General features: G+C 41.5%; 1 protein-coding gene across 8 annotated transcripts in view; it reads right to left on the reverse strand.

The window, feature by feature from the left end:
* The window catches only part of Qki (QKI, KH domain containing RNA binding), a 134,434-nt gene extending 123,261 nt beyond the window's left edge, over positions 1-11,173 (reverse strand). For 4 of the 8 annotated variants that reach the window (XR_009227230.1, XM_046449287.2, XM_046449289.2 and 1 more), the window contains exon 1: positions 10,932-11,172. Coding sequence is in view for 7 of the 8 variants with exons in the window: in XM_046449287.2 (XP_046305243.1) it covers positions 10,932-11,073 (142 nt within the window). In the remaining variant the exon portion in view is untranslated. Of the gene's footprint in view, positions 1-10,931 lie in introns of all 8 variants that reach the window. The other 4 variants (XM_046449288.2, XM_058580944.1, XM_046449290.2 and 1 more) reach the window with 2 other exon arrangements.
* Between the last annotated feature and the right edge of the window lie 934 nt (positions 11,174-12,107).

Here is a 12,107-nt window from a genome sequence, read left to right on the forward strand (position 1 = left end):
ACTAATTCAAAGAGAACTACCCCCTTTTAAAGAAACTATCTTTCTGGATCATACCACCATAAAATATACACAAGCTCATGTGCACACACACACACACCCACACTAGTTTAAAAATATATGTATTCTTTCCTCTAATTCATTGGGCAGCAGCTAAAAGCTATTAAAAACAGTAAAACAAAACAAAAAATATAGGTAAGTGAAAACATTAAAAAAGTCAAAAACAAAGGTTAGGTACGTAACTCAGTGGTAGAGCACTGGGGGGGGGGGGGAGTCAAACCAATACAAGTTTGGTACAAAATAAAAACTTATTATACACAGAATAAAATCCCATCTCCCCCACAAAATGATAATTATTTAGAAGAACAGGTCACTAGCTATACCTGTAATTTGTAATATGTCAAAAATGGACAAGAAAATTTTAAAGACAGTTTTGTTTACTTTTATTAATAATATGATTTTGAGGATCTCATATATAGCATCATCATGATTTTTGAGGATATATGTAGGACAAAGTAAGTTAAGTAGCTATTCCATCAAGAATAACACTGCTTTGCTGTTGAAAAAAAAAAGGCATTATAAAATTAACAGTAAGATTCAAATTAAAGTGAAAATACAAACATGAACTCACAAGGTTTAAAATCAACACTGTGTAGCTTTGTCCATAGTTCTTCCCAAGAAGAACATTTAGTATCTAAGTTAGAGTCCTTCATACCATTTCCATGGAAAAGAGCCCTGAAGAAATGGCTACTTCTAGCTATTTGACAGGGAAGGCACAAAGGGGAACTTGCCCCAGAAAGTCAAGAAGATTTCAAAAGACATAGGAGCCAGTTTGATTATTAGTAATGGCCAAATTTGTGTCAATTTGAACATTAAAAAGATAATAATAATTACAGATGATTTGTTTATATGCAATCTCTGGAATCTATGAGCCCATAATAATGATCATTAAATAGAAAGAAAAGAAATTCAATGGTCAACCTGAGAGGCAGCTAGCAAGTCAACAATGTACTTTGGGAACCAACCTATAAAGATGAAGACCAAACATCTATTTGCTTTCCCAGTAGAAATCTATTTCAAAACAGCAATACACTTCCTGTGAGTGAGAAAAGATCTACCTTTCAAAGAATACCAAAATAATAATTGTAGAAAGAATGATAGAATTAGAAAATCCCATGGTGTATCTAATGATGGGACAATCTAATGCTATAGACTAACTCCTGGTCTAAAAGGGGCGGGGGGGGGGGGGGAATCTAAACTTAGAGTGGAAGGATCCATCATCACACTAACCAGGGTACTGATGCTGGCTTCAAAAATGCTGGAACCAGTCTCAGCACCTCCTGATTTGATGCAACATGAAGTATACAGCAGCACTTGTGTATACTGTAACCAGAGATGCTATCCTTTAAATCTAACTACTAGATATACAAGGCATGAAGGATTAATCCCCAAAATAGGGAAGGTAAACTAACGGCATAAAAAAGTTCTAGATTTAAGATTTAAAGTCAAAACAACCAGATTTAATAAGTGGTGCTGATATTCTGGCTTGGGCAACTCAGCTATGAAGAACAGTATGTTTACAACTAAAGAAATAATCCAAATATGGATTGGTCATTTTTTTGTGTAGGATTATCCTATTTTGTTTCATATGATGTCACTGTACAGAAAAAAATGTTAATTTTTAAACTGACACAAATATAGTGAGGAATGGCATGTCAAGATATCTCTAATGTACTTTAAGTAATAAACAAAAAATTTAGATAGAAGTAAATTGGATGCTGACTACAGTCAGATCAAGTGGAACTCCTCTCCAATTCATTAATTCCTAATAGACTCCTGAGCTAAGAATTTCTTCAATTCTCTTTAACTTTCTTAAAAATTAAGCTCAATTCTCTCAAGTAACCAAAAACTGAGCTGACAACTGAACAAATGAGGCCCACATCCTATTTTGAGAAATATAACCATTCAAACATTTTTTTTCTGGGTTGGGGTTGTAGCTTAGTAGCAGAGTACCTGCCTATGTTTGAGGCCCTCAGTTTATTTATCTGCATTGAAAAAGATAATAACATCCTAATGGGTTAACCACACACAACACCTAATTCTTCACACTGCATCTAATTTCTACTTAGCTTGTATGTTCACTGTGTTCTTAATAGTTTATCCACAAGGAGTTCATTATGACAACCCAGTATTTCAATGATTCCATACAACCTTCAAAATAAAATTCAAACTATTAATTCTGGCATTTGAACTCCTCATAATTAAGCCCCCCCCAACTTCTCTAATCATCACTTAGTTCCCACCACTCTTCATGTGTTTGCCATTCCAACTAACAATCCAATCCACACTTTGTGACCAAGACTTATGGCACCCATCAGAACCAATCTACCATGGCTACCCTTCCTCTTCTACTGGAGGATCCCCTGCCTTCCTGTTCATCTCACTATCAGCTATTAATGACAACTCCAGTTCCAGGGATCCAGAAAACCTCACTAGAGGCTTCAGCTCATAGTAAAACTTCTTCCCAACCACATACAGCATGCTAGGAAGTAGTGATTCTCTTGTGCATAAAAACTAGCCAACATTCACATGAAAAAATTACCTTTCTCCCTTGTAGCTTTTCACTATATAAATGTTAAGCTTACCTGGTTGTTCATTCTGTTCTAAAGAACCTAAAAATGTTGACAGAAATTTGATGCTGCTGCTACCTTCTAGTATGAACAGCTCTACTGCATGTTCTACCGTTTAGCCTCAGAATATCCGAATTTAACAGTAAGAAGAAAGCTAATAATTCCACTTACAGATGAAGCAGCTCAAGGTCAGAAAGGTTAGACATCTTGTCCAAGATGATCAAACTAACTGCAGTCATGATGAGAACCCACATCTACAAAGAACTCCTAGCACTTTACCACAGGGTTTCACTAGCTTATGACACAAACTCCTTTTCATCTTTATGCATGCTGAGCAAGCGCATGTGCAGGCACACACATGCTGAGTTAGCACTGACTCCCTATCATAACAATGGGAGGATGACTGCAACAATAATGGTGGCAGCAAAAACCTAAAGGATTAGGTGCAGGTAACTTCAGAGGAATTTTTATTGCCTGGATTTGAAAGTTTTTTTTTCTTTAAAAAAAAATTCACCTACTATGTAAAAATTGTATCAAAAGGATACAATTACTGTAACAAAGAAAACCAAGAACTGTGGCTAAATTTTTTTTAATAATCCTGAAATAAGGAGTCAGTCCTCCTTCCAGATGTACAGTGGCTCCACAGCAGCACTCACTGCCACTCAACTCATGACACCCTGAGAAATTACTGGCCTGCTCCTTCTACAAGCATCTAAAATGGATCCAAGCTCACTGTTCCTGACTCAAATCACTTAGCAATACCACATCTTTCAATCAGAAATGCTATTCCCTCTTGAGCGGTTACTAAAAATAGCAATAGTGCTATTTAAAGGAGACTACATAAATCCTTTAGCTGCATAGTGTTTAAGTGAACAGGTTGAAATCCACCAAAAAAAAAAACTTTATTTTCGGAGTTGTGGCCTTTTAAATTTTCTTTCCCCACATTTTGAAAAGACTACATATTCTAGCCCCAAGAAATTGACTGGATTTGTTCAAGTTCAACATATCGAAGAATTAGGAAACAATACCATTTGCTTTTTCTTTGTTTAAAATCTGAAGGAATGCAAAAGTTGTTTTTTATATATGGAAACATACATGGGGTTTTTCTCCTACGGTTGTATAACACAAAACAGATCAAAAGGTAAAACTCCAAGTCTTGCTCCAACCATTATTACAACCTTGCCTTGTCATGTGGACAAGTTGCCACCTCTCAGATCCAAGTCTCTGCACATATGCAATGAAGACACCCCTTGCCTTTCAGACTGTGGCAGTCCTGAAATAATATGGTCTTTTGGCATTACTTTAATTTTCCCTACACTGAAACACATTTGAGAAGAAATATTTTTCTAGTTTTTTTTTCCTAGGAGCTCTTAAATATTATTTGTAATACAACTGAGACACCATGAAATGAAATCATAAGTTTATGAATAAGTTTTAAACAAAAAAACTGCACGTATTTATCATGCACGTCCCTAATTCTTCTCTTAAAAGTAATACACTTTTTAAAATTTTTTTTAATGAGGGGGGGATTTTTTAATATTTATTTTTTAGTTTTCGGCAGACACAACATCTTTATTTGTATGTGGTGCTGAGGATCGAACCCAGGCCGCACGCATGCCAGGCAAGCGCGCTACCGCTTGAGCCACATCCCCAGCCCAAGTAATACACTTCTGTTGTTTAATTTTTCCTATGTATTTCCAACCACCAAATTAGCTTAGTTTACCAAGGATTCCCCAATAACTTGCTACTGACCAGGTAATGGTGCCCTTCTTAAATGACTTGTCCTATACAAATGCCAAAGGTAAGGTATTTATTTAAGACCCGGTATCTTTTCAATCCTGGACCAAGCAAGTATCTCATTTTTTCAAAGGCCTCCTGCTCTGGAACCTACCATTCTCCAGCACCCTCTCAAGAGCAGGGCACACTGCATCTCTTCCTTCTGCACATACAAACACAAACTCACACACGTGCCTGGTGGCCCCAACTAGGGACCACTTTGTGGATTTGTTCACATTGATAGCAGAACACCCAACCTGACAAATTCTACTTCTCATATGACAGAAATGACAATAAGCTGATTCACTTTATCAGCCTCAAAAACTAGTTCAATAAAACATATAGGTTAGAATCAACATATGAAGAAACTATAAACACAATGAAATTTTGTTAGACTTGTTAGAATTGCTGAATTTTTCAAACTAGACTTTCTGCTTCAGAAAATTATGAAAAACTAGGTTTTTTTTTTGTAATAATAAGAATCCTAAACAAAGAACTTCTACAAGCTACCTGTTTCTTAAAAATTCATGGCAAATCTTTAAGCACCGTTACTGTTAGAGGAGAAAAGTAGATTTCTTTCAGTAAGGACAGAGTTAAGTTTGAGCTAACTCAATTTCAATTTGTCTTCTAATTAATGCCAATGTTTCAAAACTAGCTTAGAGACACACCTGTATTTTAAAAAACTTATTTGTATTAAATGACAATCTGCCACATATGATCACACTCAGCTTTCTTCTAAATTAAAAGTATTCATAGTCTTCTTTTATCCTGAACACACCAAACTAGCACTTGGGGATAAGAATTTTTCCTATTTTTGTGCTTTGCATATAACACAATACCTATTATTGACTTTTACCGGTAAATGACTTTTAAAAAAGTTTACTTCATATAATTTCATAAACGCCAAAACTTTCAAGAGCTAAAATGAGCACTGATGGTCTTTCTGTTTATAGACTGATTTATTTTGGACTAATTTATTTATGGACTAAATAGAAACTATGCTGATTAAGTAAAGCAATTTTATCTTCCCAATTCCCATTCAAGCCAGGTGTGGTGGCACATGCTGGTAATCACAGCTACTTAGAAGGCTGAGGGAGGAGGAGCACAAGTTGGAGGCCATCGTCAGAAATTTAGAGAAACCCTATCTGAAAATAAAAAGGACTGGGGATGTGATATAAAGTAAAATTAATAGTGATAAAACTAATCAATATTATTTGTAGTACTTAAGAACAAGTGCTGTGCTACAAATAATAAATTTCTGTACATTCTTTTATAAGTATTCAAAACCATCACCAATCAGAACATAACTGCTTAACTTTGTATTAGACAATGTTTCTAATGTTTCCATTTTTAAAAAATAACGCACATCCCATTTTTAGAGAACTGAAAATAAAAAAAGAATATGAGGTGTGTTCATTAATTCAACAAAAACTTATGTATCCACATGCCAGGCTCTAAGGTAGCCACCACCTTCAAGGAATGAGTTCCAAGACAGAAACAAAACAGATGGAGATATTCCAACATTAACAGTGGTAATAAAGTAGCATGTAAAAAAAAGCAGAATGGATAGGTGTTCACAGACCACTTCTTAACATCGTCAGAATAACTTAACAAATACTAATGATTGATAAGCTGAATATTTTTCTTTTTCTGTTAAATGAATACAAGGCTGTAAGAAATCTCTTTTGGACATTAAATAACCTAGCTATTTGGGGCCCCAAGACTGAAATGCCTATTTTTCAAAATGGCGTATGTTTCCCCAAAAAGTTCTCATTATAAGAAAAAACTACAGAGCTTAAAATTCACATTGAACAGCTGATGTCAAATAAAGGGATCCGAAGAAGTAATAAAGTCCTGTCAACCATGTAAATAAAAATCTGGCATGTAATTACGATCCCCTGACATGGGCCTATTCACCATCCCCAGTCCCCTTGACTTTAAAAGAGATTTTTAGATATTCTGACAGCAGCTGGACAGTGGGCTATCATTTTAAGTTAGCAAACAAAACCCAACAAAGTCCCAGTATTTTCCATCTCTGACCGAGAAAGGCAATCTTTGCATACAACTGCATCAACAAATAAACCAGACAAACTTTATTAGCTACATTGAATTTCTCAAGTAAACTAAACCGTAGTTCCAGTTTATAAAAAGCTGCTCCTGTGATCTCATTGGTGTAATTTTCTTAACAAAAACAAAAGAAAAAACATCACATGTCTAAGATAATTGGCCTCAAAAAAGGAGCCTCTGAATCATGTTTCAGGAAAGTCCAGGTCAAAGCAATAGGGTTTATTTTCCTCCATTTCACCCCAGACTAGTTCACTTAAAAAAAAAAAAAAAAAATTGTTCTCATAGAACCTGATGAAGTTCCATGCAGCTCCAGGACAGTGACAGTGCTGCAATAATAAGAGAAATGTACACAAAGCACTTTTAAAAATCAAATGCAGGCTGGGAGTGTGGCTCAGTGGTACAGTGCTTGCAGAGCATGTCTAGGCCATGGGACTGAACCATGGCAAAACAAAACAAAACAAAAAAAAAAGTGAAACGTACTTGTTTCAACTGGATATTCTCAAAATCATTAAGGAAAAAGTGTTCATACCAAATACACGGGTGAATGCAATTGGCAAAGAGACATTTTTATTATCACAACTGTCATATATCTTTGAGAGTATACCATACTGTAAAACATGTAAACTGGATAAAGTTTAAAAAGGAACCACCTCTTCTAGGTCAGACAGTACAGAATAAATGCTGAATAAATAGCCTATAACATAATACAAAATTATTATTTCCATTACTGCCATATATAGCTGGTGACACCTCCCTGGGAAGAAGAAAGAAGGATAATGGAAAGAAGAGCAATGATAAAATGCTAGGCTTTTTATTATCCCAACTAGTGCAAGGGCTCATGTACAAAAATAGAATCTTAGCCTCAAACCAACAGATTAATTACCTCACCTCAAGTAAAATCTGTCACAGATATTGATTACTGTCAACAAGGTTTCCTTCTCCAACAACAAAAAAAGGGTAAAATTCTAAAAAACTACACAGCCAGAGTCCTCTGATTACCAGCAGCCATGTAATTTTAAACCAAAGCTTTTGTAGACAAGTTTCTCAAAAAAATAAAGTTATTAAAATAAAAACGAAATGCAAGAAAATTACAGGAACAACATGTCCAATAATGAATGAATATGAAATTTACATGGAAAATGTTACTATTAAGCAAGTTTTAATTTAAAATATTTCTTTTCACATTTTTAAGGGAGAAGAAAAATTTTTACCAGGAAAAAAAAAATCAAAAAATGAAGAATAATTTTTGAAACCATGAATGCAGAATCTTGTTGGCTTTTTCTGAGCTGCACACTAATTTTCCTAATACCCACAATAAGACTTAGTCTACCCTTCCTCACAAATCATATTCTAAATTTTATCAACTTTAACCTCCCCACTGCCCATAAAAAAAAAAATACTTCAAAAAATGAAACTCAAAATCTGATTTTAAATAATTCCTTATTCTCCATTTTCCTCTATTTGAGATTTTTAAGTCAAATTAATTTCATTCTTCACCTTTTTCATTCTAAATTACAAAATTTTATAAACACATAATTTGCAACTATTGCTATTGCTTCCCATTTCCAGGACCAAAAAAAAAAAAAACCCTCCCTATAAACTCTTTTGTGTAGCTCTTTCCCACGGACGGTCAGGGTTCTGTGGAAAACTTTCTGGAGAGAGCAGTTGAAGACCTGCTTCATCTGTAATCCAGTGATCATCTCTAACTTTGCTAAAAGATTAAGTATTAGGATTAACAACTGAAGTTAGGACCTTTATATAACTGGACCAACCTAAAATATGTTCTCAATTTCAAAAAACAACCATGTTGAAGATACTTGGGATAAAAAGACTGACAACTCCACACAAAACTAAACAATAAAACATAAAGAGTGTCTATAATTGGGATACAGACTAAAGGTTAACTTTAACTTGGCATGGGAATAAATACTTCTTCTAAAGCACTGACGTTTTAATAAAGTAGGGAAATCCAACCAATACTTAACTCCCAAACGTGCAACTAGCCAAATAAAAACTCGCCAACTGACAGACAAAATATTTTGAAACGTATTATTCAAAAAGTATCTTAAAACAAAATTGCCCAAGAGGCTCATTCAAAATTGGTATTTATCAGAAAGTATGCCCACTCATAAGTAAAATATCTTAACTTCACTAATCACTAAACTAAAACTTAGAAATTCATATGAATTTTTGTCAAGCATTATAGACAAAAGAAAATGTAATTCCTAACCACAGACATCATGATTAATTTGTTTTAGACAATGACAGGCCGCGAAGGGGTAAAACACAACGTGACAAAATTCACAATTAAACTATCCAACAAGTAAAAAATGAGATGCACTTAAGAAACTAATACTTTTCTTAAGTCAAATTAAGTTTATAACAAGGCTAACAATTACAGGAAGCAGCTTATTCCACACTAAGGAATAGCCCCCTTTCCTGCATGTTTGTACTGCTCTGATAAAAAACAATCAAACTTCCTAGTCATTATGCTGTCCATTTTAAATATGCCAGCTACCACACTGAAGCAATCTATGCAACCGGGAATTGAAAAGGGTAAAAGATAGACTAAAATGAAAGAACAAGCCATATAAAAAGGAAAAATACATTGTTAAGAATATATCATCCTAGTGGTCTTCCATATTTAAAACTCAAAAGGTTGCTATTTCCAACCAGAAGGAAAGAAAGAAACCGGTGTTAAAGATAATGACAAAACTAAAATTTCTAGATTTGGAGGATTAAAAATTATTAAAGCTAAAGAATAGAAACTTAACAGGGACCCAAATGCAAATTGATTTGGAGCTTTCAGATCAACATAAAAACACAAATGAGAGACCTTTTAAACTAGTCAAATTGTAACTCAAATTATTTAGTATTTTAAGTAGCACATAAACAATAGAAGTATTTCCTGACTTTTATAATTTCCTATGCAGTTCAACTTAATTTAGCTTTTTGGGAATAAAATTTAATTAACTCTAAATACTGTCAAGATCAATGTTCGTTTTAATGTATATAAAAGGATTCTTTCTAAACAACTGTATTTAAATATTTTTAACTAGAAATTGTTACTAATATTCCTTAAACTTTAACTTAACCAAACTAGGCCAAGGTGGGAAAAAAAACTGCGTATACTCAGTGTTTTCCATGTTTGTAAACATTTCTGAACACATAACGGCAGATGAAATTATCTTTGAGTTTCAACTAAACTTTAACACAGGTCAGATTATTGAGTATACTACATACACATTCTGTTGCAAACGTTTCCACGGTTTAAAAAAAAATAACTGGCGCCCCTTAGCGCTCACATTTGGAAATATTCAATTTAAGAGTTCCAGCTTGCTTTTTTTTTTTTTTTTTTTTTTTTTTTGACATTCCAGAAAGTTTTCTGCCTCCACAATCTTTCAAATGCCAACACAAATAGGAAAAGCAGAGCCCCTTAAAGGGCCAGCTCGTTTGCTCCGGAACAGTTTGGGATGAACAGATAGGCTGATCCAAGGGTGGCAGGCGCCCGCTGCCAGGTGCGTTACTGCTGTACGTTTAACACCTAAGCCAAACAAGGCAGCAGCACCTCAAGGTTTCCCATTTTAGAACCGCGTCTTCGACTTTCGAGTCAACAAAAGCTGCGGAGATCCCTCTAACTCCCTTTTACCAGGGAGATATTCCGGTCTTTTGTTCCAACGTGACATTCCAACTTCCTGGGCTCCTCTCCTTTCCCGGGCTCTACGTGAAAAACCTCGAAATTCCTGGGAAATCTGGGGCCGGCGGTGCGTCCCCGCGGCGCGCGGCCTCGGCGTCCTCGGGCGGCCGGCAGCTCCGGCACCAACTCCGCTGCCTGCGCCGAGTCCGCGGGCCGCCTCCCGGCTGCGGGCGTCTGCGCTCGGGCCGCAGCAACTTGGCCAGCTCGGCGTCGGCCGCCGTCAATCTCCGGCCCGCGGCGCCCCGCCACGCAGCTCTCGCAAACTTTCGCTTCTTGGGGCTTTCTCCGGGCCGACCCCGGGCGGCGGCCCGGAGCACGCCCTCCGCCCGGGTTCCCTCGGCCCCGGGCCGTGTGCGCGGCATTTCGTACCCCACCCCCAAAAAGTGAAGTCAAACTCCCCAACTGCTCTCGCTTCCCCAACAAAAGGGCAGAAGTGCTCCCCGCGGGCACTCCGAGCTCTCCCGGCCACGGCGTGGCTGGAGGCCCGAGGGTCCCGCCCGCACGACTGCGCGGCCGCCCGCAGAACCCGACGGCCGGCGGGAGGGTGGCCCGGGACCCCGGCCTGCGCCGCGGCGGCCGCCTCCCCGCGCCGCCACCGGGCCCGGAGGGGCCCCAGTCCCCGCCCGCCGCGTGCCGGCCGCCTTTGTGCGCCCGCCCGCCGCCGCCGCCGCCGGCCTCCCGGTCCCGGGGCGCGCGTCCCGCCCGGCCGTGACCTTCCCGCCGCCCCTCCGTCCCGGGCGGGCCGGGCCCGCCGGGCCGCTCACCTTCGTCCAGCAGCCGCTCGAGGTGGTTGAAGATCCCGCAGAAGTTGGGCAGGCTGCTCATGAGCTTCTTGTCGTTCATCAGCTGCATCAGGTAATCTGGGGTGGGCTTCGGCTTCTCCTTCGTTTCCATTTCCCCGACCATATTCCAGGCTCCGCAGCTCACTCCGCCCGCCGCCGCCGCCGCCGGAGAGGAGGGAGGGGCGGGGGCGAGCCCCGGCCGCCGGCCGCTCGGGACGCGGCGTCCCGCTCCGCGCCGGCTCCCGCTCCGGGCCCCGCGCCGAGCCCCGCGGCGGCCGGCTCCGCGCGCCCGCCCGCCCCCCGCGCTCCGGCAGCCTCGGCCGCCCGGGCGGCGCTCCCTCGCGAGGCCGGCGGCGGAGGCGGGTCTCCGAGTGCGGCGCGGGCCGCTGCGCCGCGCTGGACCGGGCCGCCGCTGCTGCTGTCGCGCCGCTCAGCGCCGCCGCCGGTGCGCGGGCTCGGGCTCTCTGCTGTCCCCGCCGCGGCGCTCTGCCGCTGCCGCCGCGCTCCGACTGCGCTCCTCCTCTTCCTCCTCCTCCTCTCCTCCTCCTCACTCACTTGGCGGCGGAGTTCGCCTCAGTTCAGGCGGCGCTGCCGGCGGCGGGGGGAGGGGCGGCGGGAGGGCCGGGGGCGGGGGCGGGCGGGGCCGCGCAGGGCGGCCGTTAGCGGGGCCCGGCCGGCGCGCTCCCGCCGCCCACCGCCCCCGGCCCGGCCGCTGGCGCCGTGCTGCCCTCCCGATCCGGCTCGGGCGGCCTGGGTGCCGGGTCGGGTGACCGAGGGCGGGGGGCGCGGGGCGCCGCGGGTGGGGGCCGCGGGCGTGCGGGGCGGGGGCCGGGCCGCCCCCGCGCTCTACCGCCGGGAGCCGGGGCCGCGGGCGCGGTCGGGCGGGCGCGGTCGACGAGAGGAATTCCCCGGGACGCGCCACGACGCGCCGGCGCTGCGCTCGCCGCCGGCGGCCCTCGCCTCCCCCCCGTTACTATAGTTTTTTTAATACCTCTCGTCCACCCTCCCCGCTATCCCCCGAAAAGAGATTTTTTTTTTTTTTAACGTCCTGTTGCTTCAAGGGGGGACTCTCGGGGTGGGCGTCACGTGGCCCGACACGTAGCCGTGGGGCGCGAGAGCGCGTGCGCGCGGCGAGGCCGGTGGCCACGCCCCTTCCGA

Source organism: Marmota monax, unplaced genomic scaffold (assembly GCF_021218885.2).
Source record: "Marmota monax isolate L192 unplaced genomic scaffold, Marmota_monax_Labrador192_F-V1.1 WCK01_AAM20220418_F8-fsc00083, whole genome shotgun sequence".
Lineage (NCBI taxonomy): Eukaryota > Metazoa > Chordata > Mammalia > Rodentia > Sciuridae > Marmota > Marmota monax.